This window comes from Lonchura striata, chromosome 7 (assembly GCF_046129695.1).
Source record: "Lonchura striata isolate bLonStr1 chromosome 7, bLonStr1.mat, whole genome shotgun sequence".
Taxonomy (NCBI): Eukaryota; Metazoa; Chordata; class Aves; order Passeriformes; family Estrildidae; genus Lonchura; species Lonchura striata.
In genome coordinates, this window is record NC_134609.1 from 6,616,571 (window position 1) to 6,634,389 (window position 17,819).

The 17,819-nt window shown below is 41.2% G+C and overlaps 1 protein-coding gene across 2 annotated transcripts; it reads right to left on the bottom strand.

Annotated features, from left to right (window-relative positions):
• Nucleotides 1-1,286: 1,286 nt before the first annotated feature.
• Nucleotides 1,287-14,510, bottom strand: RGR (retinal G protein coupled receptor). 2 transcript variants are annotated; one of them, XM_021536148.3, is made up of 7 exons: nt 14,354-14,510; nt 11,369-11,525; nt 10,544-10,665; nt 5,441-5,594; nt 4,754-4,871; nt 3,222-3,335; nt 1,287-2,308 (listed from the first exon to the last, which is right to left on the bottom strand). In XM_021536148.3, exons 1-7 carry the CDS (start codon nt 14,430-14,432, stop codon nt 2,165-2,167), a joined length of 888 nt encoding a protein of 295 aa, XP_021391823.1. In that variant the 5' UTR covers nt 14,433-14,510; the 3' UTR covers nt 1,287-2,164. The 2 variants fall into 2 exon arrangements, with proteins under 2 accessions (XP_021391823.1, XP_021391824.1); XM_021536149.3 differs by lacking the exon at nt 3,222-3,335 and having other exon boundaries at nt 14,354-14,508.
• Between the last annotated feature and the right edge of the window lie 3,309 nt (nt 14,511-17,819).

The window sequence follows — 17,819 nt, forward strand, 5'->3', positions numbered from 1 at the left end:
TTTCCTTTAAGCCAAAGGGACTCGGTCCCCAACGAAATGTCTTTAGCTGTTATTTATTAGATTATTACAGTCTTTTTATGTAAGCCATAATGTGTTTCAGTAGGCAGATATGAAGAACACTCCTCAAACCATGAACTTCAGAAAATGCACATCTCAAACTAATTTTACTGTATACCCCATCATTCTTCTGCTGCTGGGAGCAGCAAACAATCAGTCTGTCTCTCATGCCCTGTGTCCCTGGTTCAATAAGGCTGTCTCTGTTCTCCTCATCAGACATCTCTTCTGAGCCAACACTCCATTTTCTTGCTACTGTGTTCAAACTTCTCCCTGTGTTTGATCATCTCTAGTTTATCCTCTCTGAGTTGGAATGACCCTAACTATGCACCCTGTTCACTAAGTTTGAACAAATAGTTCTCAAATGGTGTCACTGTGTTCTATTTTGTTACCTACTTCTTTTTTTAGTTATTTTTTAGCATTCTGCTGGGATTTATCTTTGTGACCCCTCTGACAATGGAGCTGGTGATTGCAAGACCTACCCAGGCCTCTTTCCTGAGAAAGAGATAATTGCACATTTAGAACTTGTCACTGTAGATACATACTTAGAGATAATTTTGTGCCCAGACACATTATTTTGCACTTATCAGTGCAAACATTTTGTCATCTGCTCACTTTATGTGTACCTAAGATGTAAGTCTTGGCTGTCAGCATTATATGTTATTCTGCATAATTTTGTCATGGCATTATTCGGTGCTCTGTCAGGTAGTTTGTGACCAGACTGAACCTCATGAAGTCCCAAAGCACATCTCTGAATGGGATCCTGCTGGTTAACTGCTGACAAAATGACATTTATTCCCTATTTCTAGACATGTTCTTTCTACCCACTGATTGTTTAGCTTGCAGGATTGTACCATTTACCCTTTTGTATCTCATAAGCAACTGATTTCCTTTTTAGTATGTTGGAAGGCATCAAAAGGATGGATTAGATTTTTCTTTGGTTAGTTGCAAAAATCCTTTCACTGTCAGTGCTTGGAAGTGAACCATGTGGTCCCTGTAAGTATCAATTAGGTTTGCTTTTTTTTGTGCATAAAATCTCTCCTAATCTGTGTTGTGCACATTTTTTTTTTACAAATGGGCAATTCTGAGACACATCTTGGAATAACAGGCAATATCAACTGACAGTTTTTCATCCCATAAGCAATATGAGCAACACGGACAAATACAAGTGTTTAAAATGGACATTTTGAGAGTTTAAAATACATACAAATTATGATAATTATCAAAGTGACTTGTTAATTACTCAGACTCTTTAATCACCACTGATCCATGGATTGCTCTCTTATGTAGAACATAGAGAAATTTAATGGAAGATGTGAAGTTACTTTTTATTCTTATGACATTTTTGAACAGAATCTGACTCATACCTCCCTTTAATTTTTGCTCAATGTTCAACAAAAAGATGAATGTGTTTTATGAGGGACTATAAGCTTTTGATTGTCCTACTAAGCAGCAGCTGCACAATCCAATGCAGTTTAGTGTGTGACAAAGCTGAATGTCATGCAGTAACTCATTTGAATAGGAGCCAAGCCAATATTCCTTACTGGGGAAACATGCTCACTGAAGTGTTTTTATGGAACTAGGATGTCAGATTCATGATGGAAATTTGGAAATACTTGTTTTGAGTGCACTGAAAATGAGTTGTTCAGATGAACAAGTTATTTATACAGACATGTGGTCAATACTGGATACTGGTTTAATCTTCTGGTAATCCAGACATTACCATATGGACAACCTGCACAGATTGATCTGATGAGGCTTCACTGGGTAAATGAATATCCTGCTGCAGTTAATTTGCTGAGCTTTTATGTTAACTTTTATCAGGAGAAAAAAATGCTTTCCAGCACATAGTTTATTCATAGTGACTTATAAAATGAGACTGATGACAATCGACACAGGTTTAAGGCAGCTTGTTTGACAAGCAGCTCATGATGGTTTGGACAGTTATCTGGAGGGCTTTCTTTCCATACTTCATTGTTTGTAGCCAGTGCACAGCCTTTCCAATGTGGAACCACATTTGCACATACATATCAGAGAATGCACTCGGTTTTCTCTTGAATTTTGCTTTCAGTGATGTACCTGCAGTAATTTTGTTTAGTACCATAATGGGTTATTTAGTTTTGTTATCAACCTCTGCTTTCTCAATCTTCTGTCCTGTGAGGAACTGCCATATTCCTCCTCTGTAGTTCTCATTTCCCAGGGCATATATGAAGGCATCCACCGTTGGCACAGTCTTGGCAATAAGAGCAGGAATCTGTCATGAGACACGATATTTATTACCAGGAAAACACACTGAGAAGCCAATGGGCTGATGTCAGCCTAGGTTTAGTTTCCCTTTACAAAAAAAAAAAGCCTGTCTCCAATGACACTAGCTTGCTACTCAAAGACAGGGAGAAGTAAAAGCAATTTGGCTAGTGGGAAGTCCTATTCAGGAAATTATAGCTTCCAGGAGAAAGGGTTTAGGTTGGCATTGCCTGAAACAGGGACAATTCAGTTGAGAGTGAATACAAACGCTTAGGAGGAGTGAAAGGTGTTGCCATGGACACCTTTGGATGGATAAATAGGCTGATGTTGCTAACATACTTAATGTGGGATACTGAATACAGTAATGCATTTGGTGACTTGAAAGGGACTCATTTTGGGGAATGAAAGTCGAAAGATTTGATGTGATATTATTGAGTCCCAGCAGTGGCTTTGGAGCCAAGACTCATAGAAGAAAGGGGAAAAAAGAGGCAGAACCTTAGAAGTGATCAATGACAGCTTCCTTGAGGAGAGAGAGGTATTAGAAATATGCATGGAACAACCAGTCTCTTTAAAACTGAAAATTCTGAGCTGGTACCTCACTCTGGGAAGGACCCAAAAACTCCTACATGGCACAGAACAGTACAGGTTACACACCCCTAACTAATTGCTGAAGAAAAATACCCCTGACTTCCTACATTTTTTGCTTGATCAAAGCAGTAATGCAATGGCCGTTGTATCACTGTGCTTACCTGTTTTCACTAAAAAACTGTAGATGAACAGAATGCTTTGAGCAAAAGGACTACTTCTTATATATGTTTTTTACAACGAAACCCAGAAGTGAGTAAATGGGAAATGTTGCATAGAGACAGAGAGAGGGGAGTGAGGAGAACGTCAGTTTGGGTTCTGGGGTGGCACCGACGTACCATGCGGTATTTTGGTGGGATGAATGTCACATTTTCCACTGCTGCGTAGGCACACAGGAGGCAATAGGGACCCCAGCAAATGACCAGTGTCTTCAGTGGTAAACCAGTATTAAACTGGAAAACAAGATCAATAGGTTTCTTTGTGTTTCACAGTCACACACTACAACAAATGGATGGGAGAGTACTGTGGGACTGTTTGTGTTCAGTAGCAGGAGAGGATCAGCCAACAGGATGTGGGACAGAACAGTGCAGCAGCACCAAAGCCCTGATCCTGGGCGTGGGTGGGGAGTGACAGAGGTGGCAAAACACCTTATGGTAGATCAGATAAATCTGTGTGTGCTAGATATAGAAGCCATGGCCAGAAACTGCTCCTGAGGGGAGAGAGCAGTGTGAGAATTTAAAAGCAGATTGAAAGGAGTGATATTTTGCTGACTTCCTCAATGGTCTTGTAGACAAACTGTGAGGCCACTGCTATGCTGGTACAGATGCAGTAGCTCTCTTACGGTAGGAGAATTTCTTGTCCTTTATGCTAGGGCCTATCCATGGTTTTCATGGCTAGCTGTTCCCAAGTATCTTATAAATATTAATGACTAAGGAAGTAAAAATTTCATCCTCAAATTTTCTGCATTGTAACTTGTCTGCAGAGCTAGAGTATCATAAGAAAGAAATCACATGCTAGTGCATACAAACTCACTGGAAAAAAGTAATAGACATAATAATGAACACTGATATTTGTTCAAGAAATACATAGAGGGCACAAGTATTTATTCCAGTCAGCTACAATCAAGTCTGCCTGTCTCTGTCAATATAACATTAATCTTGAGATCTGACTGTCTTTACTGAGTGCAGGGGTTGGGCCGTGCCCACCAGCCATGCATAGTGCCCCAGACTGCACCTCAGCAAACAACTCATATAATCACCACATTAGATTCCCATAAACCTGCCACACCAGAACAATTCCTTTGTTTCCAGCTCATAAAGATTTTTGAATTTCCTCAGCCAAGTGTTAACACAATGTGTATGGGAAGGCCCTTCTCCCCCATGGGGTGCCTGCGTGCTTCCTTGCAGAGCTGTAGTTGTCTGACTTCCTCAGCCATAAGCCAAAGGCCTGTAGCAAAGCAGGAAATAACAATCCTTCCTGAGATAAAATTCCCTGGATAAACATTGATATGATATTGGCAAATATTCTGTATGCTCTGTTTTTTGAGGAGAGTTGGGCCAGTGTTGATGGATGGAAATCTTCAGGATCACCATTGCAACTTCCTCTTTGATGGGGAACTGTTTACATCACTAGGTTGGGGCAAATGTGGCCATCTGGTAAAATGCTGACATTTCCAAGGATGGTGTTTCCATGAACTTTCTGAATGGCCCCATCCTGTGTTGCACTACCCTCCTACTCAAGTAGCACTGGGGCAGAAGGAGCTGGGTCAAAGTCCTTGTGAAAGAAATTCTTGTTTTTCAAGGACTTTGTCTCTACTGAATGGAACCCTGTTTTGTCATGGTGATTGCAGGGATTCAGGGAGCTTTCTTACCTTAAAGTGCCCAGTTTTCCTGAACTTTTGGTGTATGGACTGATAGGCTGTCAGCATGATGAAGCCTGGGATCATGAAATTGAAAGTGGACAGAGCAAAAAGGAATGTGACATAGTTTCTGGGATAGGTGAGGAGGAAAGAAAAAAAAGAGGTGTTAAGTCAACTCTAGTGCAACTATGTAAACTTGCTGTAAATATTTACCAAATTGTAGTTTTAAAATTGCAAAAACCACTTTTGTCAATGTGCTTCAGTGAAGGCCAGTTAAGCTGTGCCATGCTATTGTGTGTGTGGGATGGATAGTCTTGTAGAAAATCACAACAGATATTTGTATTCTAAACCCAAACACCACTACTCAGACATCTGTGCTGGCCTGCATAAAGCCAAAAACATTCTGAAATAGTTTCAAGCCCTAAACCCAGGAAAAATGCAGCCTATAGACGAGTGAGGGAGTGGCAGAAAGTGGAGCACCAGCCTCTCCCACAGAGGAAGCTGACTTTAGCTGTTCCGTGTGCCACCATGCGAATCCAGGCAGCCTGGGGTGGTGCCTGCCTTGTCCCAGCTGCTGGGGAGGGACATCTGCCCCAGGAACAGTGCTGGGCACAGCTGAGGGGGTTTGTGTGCCACCAAGGCTGTCCCAGGGGATGGCAGCCTCCACTCTGCTCCTGTGGGAGCTGCCCTGGCCCTCACCTGTCCCCTTTGCTGTAGTCCAGGGTGCAGCAGGTTCGGAGCGGCTCATAGTCGTATTTCCCCCACCCCAGTAAGGGCATCACGGACCAGAAGGCAGCAAACAGCCATGCAAACACCATCATGGAGACAGCTGTGCTCCACTGCAGCCTGCTCCCTGTGGGAAGAGGAAAGGGGGTCTCCGTGCCCTGAACAAAACCACTGGAAACAGCTGTCAGGCCCTTGGGCCTCAGGCAGAAACAAGCAGTTGTTCTTGCTTTGTATCCTGAAGCTGATCTGAGTCTGGAGGAATCAGTCTTCCATAAAATATGAAGGAAGCTTTAAGGAAACAGCAAGCTGCTCAGCTTTGTACCACACTGGAGATACAGCTGCTGTTACAAACATTATACTCTTGTGTTTTGGGAATGTGTTTTAAGACACAGACAAGGCAGCGAGTAGAATGAACAGTGTGATGCAATAAACAGTGTTTGAAGAAACATTAGTCCCATTGCAGAGTGTGGGTCAGGTCAGAAATGTGACTCTGCACACACTCCCCAGCCCATGCCTTCTTCCTTCCTGCCAGGCCAGGAGTGCACAGCATGTATGTATATCTCATATACTCTCTTCTAAAATTACTGGTCATCAATATATATGTGAATATATATATACAACCTGAGAACAGAGCTTGTTCTAAAAATACTACTGGACAAGTAATTTTGCCCTTAAGATCATCACTTAGCCTATAACAGGAAATGGGAAGCTCAGCATTAGTAATTTTTTTCTAATTTTATAATAAAATGTTCCCTTGTGCCTATCCCATCTGGTTCCATCAAATACTTTAGGAATGTAATGGAAGACTGGAAACTTGAGAAGACACAGGAAGTATTTATTCATGGAGAAGGCAGGCAGGGAGGCTTCCTTGCTGCTGCAGGATATTGTGCTAGCCTCACTGCTTGCATGTGAAAAGGTCTGGATAATTTTGTTATTGAGGCCAGTGTCTGTCATCATGCCCATGCTGAGCAGCCCATGACGCCAGCAAGGAGAACAGTGACTTTCCAGCACTCCTTTCTAATCCAATCTCCCATTAGGGACAAGTAATGATGTCATTTTCACTGAGGTTGGGAAGCAGTCTTTTTGTCTGCCCTTAGACACAGCATCGTGACAGCAGGCAAGAAGATTCAGGCCAGTTCCGATCTGTCCCTGGGAGGTGAAGGACTGGGGATGAGGTGCATTTATTTTTAGACCTGGTGAAACCAGCTGCTGGTTGACCCTTCAGAAAATATTCACACACACATCGGAAGTAGCTAAAAAATGTATGAATGTAAATTAAACAAGCTTGAGATTATTTTAGTTTTACTCAGAAAAAACACTTTCAATACAAGAACAGTGAAAGAATCGTGCTGTGCTCACATGGCAAAAATGCCCTCCCCTGAGAAGGCTGAAAGCAAGAGGACAAGTTGAGAGCAGTTCAGTTGTTTTTGTGCACAGCAGACCATCACTTTACCTTAAATGACTTTTCTTGGCCTGATAAAATTTGATGTAATAGCTGTATAGGTCCTAATTCAATTAAATGCACATATATGAGGTTCAGCGTCTGCTTACAGATATAATTCTTAATTAGGACCCAGTGCTGGCAGTTTGGTCCCATTAAATCCAATCACTCTTGGCTCTGGTTTTCTCTCTTTGAAAAGCAAAAGGGAGGCCCTGCTTTTCCACACAGTGAAATAGAAATACAGGGAATTTAAAATGATTTCTCTAATTGCTTTGGAACAGGAATACTGCTCCCTCATCATTCAAAGATTACTAAAATTGTGATGTTGAAAGATGAACTTCTAGAAAGTTCTAGATAGAGCATGGAACCTTAATCCTTTTGATCATGAAAGCCAGTTTTTAGTGATATAATCATAATTATATTTTGGGGTTTAGTTTCTGGTAGCATTTATGAATGTATTTTTGTGAGATTTATGATTTATTCAAACATTTAGCTGATTTTCACAGACTGAAAAATACGTCTGTGACACTAGGCTACTTTTCAGCTAGATTTCAGTCTGCTGTTTAAAATGAGTGTCTGAAATAAAAGGTCAACAGGATTTTCGATGAGGGAGGGGAGAAATAGTCCCTTTTTCTCATTCTTGCAAATGGTTAAGTTATAATAGCTGTATAATTTTAAATTACAATATATACCAGGACAGTGTATGGCTTGTACCAAACTTACTGGCATGCATCAGTTAAAATTAGCTAAGTTTGTCAAAGGCAGAAATGTCTGAAAATCTGATAAGGAAAAATATATATCAATCATAAATAAAATAGGTGTTAGCACCTACTTCATCTGCAGTGCAAAAAGCACCAGTCACTGGTGGTCACAAGTACTCAATTTTTGTAGGAATAAGAAAGCTGTAATGTGTAATAGCTTATTTTGTGCATATCATTATAAAAAGCTCTTTAAAATAACCTATTTATGGGATTTTTTTACTCAATTTTAAAATTTATTTTGCCGTGGTTCACCATAATCTTGATGACTGTCTTGCTTCAGTGAAAAACATGAGATCTGTAAAAACATCATCATTGTGTCAGGGAAAGCTGATCCAGGTGCAAAGCTAGATGAAGGGAATACAGTCAGTGTGACAGGAGTTTAGGACTTACTCCTAATTTGACAGAGCTGACAGCTGCCATTTTAGCAAATGGTAGTTTGGTAATCTTTGAATACTGATATAACAACCCAGGCTACCTCCGTTGTTAAGGATTACATAAAAGTCACTGTAATGCTGCTTTTAGAAATTGAATGCTGCTGTGAAATCCCTGCTGGTTTTGTCTTCTTTTTTATGATATTGGAAGGAACAATGATATAAATCATGTCAGATTTTCTGTTTCCCCCTAAATGCAAGTTAAAAATCTGTATTTTTTTCTTTCCTTTTAAATCTATAACTTTATGCTGTGCTTATGAATCCTTCCTCTCCTCCCAAACTTGTCCTCATATAGAAGTTGATCCAAACTTCTAATGGCAATGTGAATGGCCAGAGAGGAGCTGCCTTGATCTAAACTGTCACCTTCTGTCCTGAATACCTGGCTGCTGAGGGACAGCTTCCTCAGAATCTGCCCTTTTCTTCTTCACTGTCAGGAACTAACATATAACTACTTCTGTTTTCTCCTTTTCCTCCTAATGATCAAATTTTAATTTTTTTTTGCCATCTTAACAGGGATTGACACTGATACCCTTCAGACTCCCCTGCTATCTCTCCTCTTATTGCATACTTTTAGGTTATTTCTCTTTTTTTAGGTTAATTCTCTCCTCTGTGCTGTGAAAGTAGCATCTCAGAGACCCCAGAGCCACACTTAGGGGATGAACAGAGAGTTGCCCAGTGTGCTTGCCTAGAAGTAAAAAAAAAATACCAAAAAACAAGAGAGGGGAGAGTAAAATATCCTGACCTTCTCTGCCACATGGGGCAATAATATTATTTTCTTCCATATGCCAAGCAACATCAACCTGATTTCTGGTGAGTGACTTGTCTAGTTATCAATACACTTTAAAGGTAGTGCTTTGTCACTCAGGGTTGTGCTGACTTCCAAATCTAAAAACCTGGTCAATTTTCAGAATGTTGGTGAACAAATTTGTCATATTAGGATCCAGAATGGTTGTAAAGTCCCAAGTTATCCTATCATCATAGTAATTTCTTACATTCTCATCAGCTCTTTCGTCCCAGAAATACAGATAGTGAATAATCAAGTGCCAAGCTGAGGAATGCCACAATGAAGGTTTTCTTGGGAAACTGTTAGGACATAACAAAAAACTGGGGATGATGTAATTGAGCCTCAAAGGAGTACCAGGTCCTGGGGAATGAAGATAAAAGGCTGATAGATTTGTATTTTAGGTAAAGGTATTTTGTACCTTCTGTACAGGCATGCAACTCGCACTGGTGTCAACAGGAGTTTAATGTATGGATTGAGAACACAGCCTGTGGGCTTGGTGTAGCACATCTATGAAATATGACTTAATCTTTGCAATCAGCATGTGAAGAATTGAACTAGAAGGGGCTGGTTTTACTGGAATAACCAGAGGGCATGAGCACCTTCTGGGTTTTTAGTTTTGTTTTGTTGTTCAAAATGTTCACTTTAGGAGCCATGTTTGGCCACCAGTAAGTAACAATTTGAGCAGAGTAAAGAAGCTTGTGCCCTGAAGGTCCTTCTGTCCTCTTAATGTAGTGTATGTTCTTGGTGGGAGCGCATGACACAAAAGCATTAATGTGGCAGAGAGTAAAATGTCTTTCCCAGACACGCTTATTTTCAGGCTCTCTCTTGTAAAATACAGATGCTTCTCTCTAGCTCCAAATGCATTTCAGTGTCCAAGGGGTGTTAGTACGGATTTAGCTCACAGCCTGCATTATTTGGGGCCTTTATCTAGACATGAAAAAGGATTTCTTTGCCTGAGCTGGATTCCTGCAGAAATTGCAGAACAACAAAGTTGGCTGCCTTTCCTCAACAGGATCATCAGACTGACCATATTCCCTGTGTCCTTTGGGTGTGTTTTGCCATTTGCTGGTGGAATCATGTGGAGGCTGTGCCTGAAAGGCTCTGTGGGTAAAAAAAGCCTCTTGCACTCCAAAATACCTGTGTTGCACAAAGGGCCTGATGAGCTGTGTCTGCCCAGTCGTGCCTCTGCATGGGCTCTGTTCCAGCCACCGCCTCTGCAGAGGCAGCTCTCTGCTTACCCCAAATTTATCTGTCAGTAGTAAACTCTGCATGGACATGATGATCTGTTTGGTACACAGCAGGGTGTTGGATGAAAGCCCAAGATGAATAGATTTTTCTTCAATATGAAGAATTGGATTTTATTTGGGATTTGATTTAAAGTTTACTTATGGATTAAAAGAAAGCATGGCAAGAGGGTCACAAATTGGTTGTGATCTAGACAAGGAAATATCTCCTGAAAGTGGTTGATAATTTCCCCTGTATGGGAAGAGGTCCTTTAGAGAAACTGTTTATATTTGCTCTAACAAGTGTGTAAGAAAAACAAACTTATATATAAGATACACAAATAATAAGTATGTGCTTGCTTTGAGTCCCAGAAACATAAGCCAGCTGCCTTTTGCAGCTTGTGGGTAAGGTTGTGAAGTAAATTGTAACCCTTACTTGTACAGTAGTGATGGTATCTGTCCCAGGCAATGGCAGCGCTGGAGCCAATGCTGGCCAGGGCTGTCAGGAAGCCTTGGAATCCATGGATTTGACAGCCATCAGAGCCATAGGGCCAGTATCTGTTATCAAACAAGGAATGTGTTATGAAAATGATAGAGAAAGGTGAAGACATGTTTGGAAATGCATTAACAGAGAGGGTAAAATGATAGCCTATGCTCGTTCTGAGAATCTGTCTGAGAAACACTGTGAAAAATGTTACTTTGCTTGTTTTTAGGTATTTGCCAGCATTTTCTTGTTGTGGTGTCTCTTATGATACAACAGCTATTTGTACTCTTAATACTGAGAAGAAGATATAACCCTGCATCTGTGTATTAAAAAGCTGGGGTTTTAAGATTTGAAATTGACATTTCATCCAGATCTTCAAGACTTTGCCTCCTTTGTGAGGAGCCAATTTGTCAATGTGTGCTAGTCAGTGCAACACAACAAACAGATAAAGACTTGCAGACAAATTTAGGGTCAATCTAGAGGTTCAGTGAAGTGATATTTTGATATTCAAGTAGCTTCTATAACCACTGGCAAATCTGTCTGGCTAAATGTCTTCTCTGGTCAATCTTATAATCTGGCAGTGATGTTATGCAGTAAAATCTGCTTTTCTACTTGCCTGGCAGAACCATGTAGGGTTTTGTTTTGTTGTTTCAGATTGAGGGCATGAGAATTTTGGCTATGATTTATGGTAGAAAGAGAACCATTTAATTAGAACTTAAGCAGTTAATTTTCATGTGGCTCTTCTGAGCATGCTCTGGGAAAACCTTTGTGCCATACCTGAGGAAGCTGGAAAAGGCAGCGATGAAGGCGTTGATGCAAATCCCGCAGTCGGCCAGGGCGATGCTGAGAACCAGCAGATTGCTGGGTGTTCGGAGCTCTTTGATTTTTCGGAAAGAAATAATTGTCAAGCCATTCAGACAGAAACCAAGCAGGGCTGAAAGATAGAATTGTTTGGTGTGATTCAACTGGAAATTGAAAATAACTACAATGATAGTGCTGTTTTCTTTGATGAGAGAACAATAATTACAGTGGAATCTTATGCACAGGGAATAGATCTGTAGTGGTCAGTCTGCATGCAAGTTACAAAGGCTTTCAGAAGAGAAGTCCTAGATGACAGTTCAAGCCAGACTGCTTCAGACTTCTTCAGTCATGTGGAGCAGAAGCAGTTTGATCTTATTTGTAATTCTGCCTTTTGTTATAATAAGAGAAACGGGATATTCAGGCTCCATGCAGGGACACATGGTTCAGGGTTCAGAGCAAGTGAGATGCAGAGGAGTGTGAGTGAGTTTCAAGAGAGCTGACAGCCAGCACATGCTGCTGGTGTACACATGTCCAGGCATGACTTTGATAGAAAAATGGCTTGTATTTAATATCCATCATAACATTCCTTTTTGCTTAAGCCCAGAAATCCCTCAGCCATGTTTCAGTCAACCTGCTTCCCTTTGGGCTTCTCAGGGTAGCCTACACAGTACTTGGGTTACACCAGCTCAATCTTATTACTGTCCCTCGTCAACAGACTATACAAGGAAAGGAAGAATCTAATTATGAAAAGCAGTCACTGAGAGACTTAAAAAAATAGGTTTATGTTGTTCCTCAGAGAGGGATCCAAGCAACCTGAGCTATTCACCCAGCACAGAGCTGTGCCACTCTGAATCCCATCCTTCACTGGTTTAAACTCAAGCATTGTCCTTTAATGCCCTTTTCAAGGCGACCTGAATTATTTTAGCTCTGATGAGGATCTGACTCAACATCCAGACTCTAAGTCTCAGTTAGATGAGAGGCACTATGCCTTTGTGCTCTTCTTGGAAAAAGAAATGCTGTAGCACAGAAAAAATCCGTATCTCCTAATTCTATAAAGTAGTGTAGTTATGCTTATTGTCTTAATTTTGCAGTTACATAAGATGGATGATTTTTTTCTAGTCAGAAATCCTGCTTCTACCTTTATTGCATTAATGCCTGATGGCATAACCATAGTAACAGCTGATGTGTGTCTATCATTGCACAACATACAACAAAGTATTTCCAGGAGAACTATTTGGAGCCATTTGAGATCTGCTGTTGTTAGTTCCTCCCTGCCAGATTACCTCCCACCCACAGGGTAAAACTGATGGCAACTCTCTCAAATGCAGAGAAGCCTTCAGGAGAGATGTGTTCTGAGCATATTTAGAGTACAGCTGAAGAGTTATTACTATATCAGATTTTTTTTCTATCTTTTTCCTCTTTTTGGAAGCCTCAGGCTTTACCAGATTCTGCTTTCCTGAAGGTCAGCATGAGTGTAAAAATAGAGAACTTACTAAATGTTTTTAAAAAGTGTTTAATTTTCATTTCTAGATCAGCAAATATGTTCACTTAATAAAGTGAATGCAAGTCTTAACCACAACGTTTTTCTGCAAACTGCACTTAGAAGCTGCCACAAGAAAAGGAGAGGTCTTCATTGCCTTTGTCTCAGAGTGTTTCAGAAAGTGAATTAATATTTGATTTTTTAGCTTGGTCTTCTAACCCAGATGACAATAATAAAGTTTTAATGCCAATCTACTGGGCACATTCTGCCTAAAACTCTATGGAATATACTTATGTTTAGTAAATCATAAATGTATTGGACTACACCTAGTTTTAAGTGAAGGTTACCACGGGGCTTTTTGCTGGAACTTCCACAGCTGCAGGACCCTGGCAGGCTGCAGCCCCCAGCACAGGTCAGGACTAGCAAAGCCAGGGTCTCACAAGCATGTCCCCAGCAGGACCTGGCTCTCGGGCTCTGCCAGCCCCCAGTGCTGTCCCTGTCCTCCTCTGCTTCCACCCTCGGGATCGGAGTGCAGTCCTGCCAGGCTGTGCACATGGCTCAGGACTGTCTGCCAGGCTTAGTTCTGTTTAGGCAGCAGCCTGCCCTGGGCAAGAAGTAGAAGCTTTTTCCCCTCTCTTCCAAAGAAGAGTGTCTGACAGCATTTCCAGCTTTCCTGTGCAGCCAGACACGAGCTCAGGTGCAAAGCAAAGGTGAGCAACCATGCTCCACGTTCATGGGGTGAGCTAATGAGCATTTATCCCACTCTGAGGGCTTCTCCTCCTCTGCTCTTGGGCCCCACAATTCCAACATCCCCGTCTGATCGGCACTATGCAGGAATGGGATCCCAGGCCCTGGGACTGACACCAACATTATCCTAGCTATGAGCCTTTGCTGGCTGCCAGGTAATATAAACTCACAGTTGTGTTGCAGTCTCTCAATAAGTGGAATATGCCTTAAGAAAAGATCACATTGGCTAAATTAAATTGATATGGTTTGTTACTTTTACCCAGCAGCCATTAATTGCAGTGCTACCAATACAGTCTGGATGTATGCTAACAGTTTGCAGGTTTTTTTGGAGCTATCATGTTTGATTGTAAGACAGCCATCACAACCCACAAAACAAACAGTCCCATTTTATTGAGAGATTATCAGTCATTTCAACTTCTTTCCCCAGAGGAAGATAAAACTGCCTTTAAAAGTCAACAACAAAACATTACATCCCAGGTTCCTGAGAAGAGAGCTGAGTAGCAAGTACTTCACTGCCACAGCTACGCATAGAGTGCAGATCTTCACAGCAAAAAGCTTGCAGCTCACCCTGATTTACTCACCAGAAGTAATGAGTGCTCGGTGATGTAGCCACAGTAGCCAGGGTCTGCACACCACAAATGCTGCCGTTCACTCCAATTTTCCTTCCCCCCTCTTACCAGAAATAATAGGAAGAAAAAAATCTTATTGCTGCCGAGGTCCCACACCAAACTTACCTTCAACCAGCAGGGCAGTGCCAATGGCAAACACTTCTATTTCAGTGAAGCCTTCAGGGAGAGGGTGTGCAGTGACCATTCTTATGGTAAATATGCCAAAAGATTTAACCTCTGCCCTCTGTTATAGCTCTGGGGCTGTCTTTTCTCTGGATCTCTCTACTTCCAGTAGCCCAAGGCTTCTTAAAGGAGCAGCTCACGTGCAAACACATGCTGTTATTATATAAAAGCTTTGGGGTTTTTACTCCCACCACTACAATCCCTGCAGGAATGTTATTAGTGATGGGACTAGCATCAACCCGCACTCCCCCTTCCCCTGCAAATCGTATTTCAGACACCAGCAAAATGAAAGCATTCATGGCAATTACAACAAGTTCTTTGTAGACACAAGATTAAGAAACCTGTCCAGTTAATTTTGCAACACTGGAAAAGAATTAAATGTTGTGGAACAAAGGAAACATGTAATTGGGGAGTGACCTGAAAAACAAAGGGGCACTCATTGAGTTGATAATTAGAGGAAAAGTATGAACCAATAATTTCTGCAGCTTGTGGATTTCCCTTCACCCATTTTTTTAAGAAACTGGCCAGTGTATTTTTCTGGTAATGACTGTTCTCTATATTAACATATTTCTTTTTTGTAACTGGCCTTAAATTAATATGCACACTGGCACAGCTTGATTAAAGACAAACACAAAGTACTGATTTGGGGCCCTAAACATACAAGGATGTGAGTGAGTTGCTCAGTGGTGAGCACTCACAGGAATCACCTTACTGTCCTTTTGGAGATGTTTGTGGACTGCAGTCTGGGTGTACAGTGGCTCTGGAGTAGGTGCAGCCTGCAGCTTGTCCAACCTCCAGATCATTGCTTTAACAAGGTGCCACTAGCATGATAGTTGTTTCTTTGATACATAACTTTCTTCATTTGATAATCCTACTGCAAACTGGGAGCAGAAAGGGATATGAGCACAGGGGATATGAGCTTCCCCAGCTCAAGCCCCATGCTGTGCTGACCTGGCTCCCTGTTGATTGAGGTGTCAGAGTAAATTTGCTCCAGATGCCACCAGAGCTTGTTCAGTTCTCCTGACTACATGGTGAAGCTTACATTTCAGGGACGTATTTACAGTCAGGGGTGTTGGTTGAAGATCGTGGATTTTTTGCAGTTTTCCCAAAATCTGTGCTTAAAGGCTGTGATGCCCAGGAGAACTGATTAGAGCTTCAAGGCTGTGGTGAAATCATCTTGCTGAGTTTTTTTGATACCTGGTATTCAGTTTACAGCTCTTTTTGATGTAGGTAATTGCCTTGATGGATATGCTCTTCGATTTTGAAGTAGAATTCAGGAGGGTATGATATTTGTTAGGCTGAAGATATTTGGTTTAAGCAGAGTAAAATTACATTGCACCTCATAAATCCATTGTTATGTTTGCCTTTCACTCACCTACATGTCTTGATGACAAAGAAGGTGACAGTCCTGCCTTCTAGCATGACAAATTAATGATATAAACCTGTGTTTTAATAGTGATCCATTGTGTGTTCCTGCAAAAAAAAAAATTAGTGCTAGATCTTGTAAATATGATGTAAATCTTCCTAGTGTGATAGTTCTGAAAATGGATGGCTCATTGTAATGCTTGTCAACATAAAGCTGCACAACTCCTCTAGACTGGGGATAAAGGACACAGATATTTGAACTGCCCTCCTGAGGCCTGTCTGGTAAATTTGGTTGCCTGCCATTGTACTTCACCTTCACTCCCAGATGTGTTACACTGCTGGTAGTTTTTGTGGATTGAATTAAAGTCTGTGCGGCAAACTTTGCTCATTCCAGTACTATTTCTTCCATGAAAGTAGGCTACTACCCCAGTCCCCTTGGAATTAACAGACCTTTATTAGAATGATTATTATTAACTTGTTGACTGCTTTTCTTAAAGTATCTTAACAATTTCCATGTCTAAGTCTCATTTAATTTATCAGTGCAGAGTCTAATTGCAAGTCAGTCATAGGCAAACTTTCTAGTGGCAGTTCAGCATCTGACTCAAGTGAAATTCATGTTGACAGAAACTTCTTTCATCAGTCTCTTAAGTCCTTTGCTGATGCTGTGTTAAGCTGACTTCCTAAGGGGGTGTTGAGATAGTATGGAATGATATATGGTCCAATGTGGCTTCTAACTTCAGTTACAAGTTCAGGTTGTAAATGGTTTTCTTCAAGCAAAGAGGAGGTGCAAATAAGGAATAAATTACTGACTTTGATAGAATCTTATAAAGATCTTTTTCCAGTTCATAAAACAAAGCTGCATTTATTTCCTTTCTGTCCTTTTTATGTAAGATGCAACCTGACATTGTGTATTCCTGTGAAGTCAGGGAAAACGTCCAGATAATAACAGGTTTGCCAAAGACACTCATTAACTCCTTAGTGATGAAGTTTTTAGTGATGCCTTTCTATTTTATGCACTCTTTCAATAACTACTTGCTCTTTCCAAATTGAGGGGGAAAGGTCTTTTGCTCAACCTGATGTCATCCTAGAACTACATAATTTGAATTCCACTGTTCTCTTTTCTGCATCAATAACAGATCCATTTCCTTTTATCCTCTCACTTAAGAATAATTCACTGGTTACTAATCAGTTTGCAAGGAATGCACAGAAAAAGTGTATGATAGGTTCTTGCCAGATGTTCCTATGGATTTCATAGAACTGTATAGATTTGGTGGGAGCGCATTAATCTTTGTAAAATATGCATTGGTACAAGCACAACAAAAAAAGGTGCAGTGCAAAGATAACAGAGTGCTCATGCACTCTGAATTTTCTTCAAGCAATCAATGCAGATTACTGACACAGTGTTTTATATTCACAGCAAGAACTTTGCTAAATTGATGTGTTATTATTCCTCTGCCTTCCTAATCCGTTCTTCTAATTCAGGTTTAGCCAAATTTGACTTTTTATGTTGAAATACACCTTTAAATGAAACACGGCAGCATTTCCCAGGAGAAGCAGGCTGCAAATGCAGTCACCCAGAACTGCAGTTTGGTATCACTGAAATGAGTGGTAATCTTGGTCCTCATGGGAAAGGCTTCTTGCCAAAGAAAGGAAACAGAAAGAGTATTGTCTGGAGACCTTCTAGTTGCAGTTGTGTAAATGTGTTTCAGCTTGGTAGGGGTGATAGGGAACATGACCCAGATTGTAAATAAGCACCTGGTGTTGGCCATAGGAGGGATGATGCAGGGAAAAAGTCATCACAGCAGTGTGTGGACAGGCATCAGCCCTTTGGAAATGCCTGCAGCCACATAATAACCCTTCTCCTCAACAGTCTGCATAACACAGTATGGCACCCTGCTCAATCTGATTTTCTCTGCAGCCATCTCAGAGCTGTTGGAGGAAGATGTAGTGGTGAAGGCCTGGGGAGAGCCCAGGAAGCTTGGGGCAGGCAGGAGCCAGGGACTGTGCTTTGGGGAGCAAGCGTGGCAGCCCCAGGTGTGGTGGG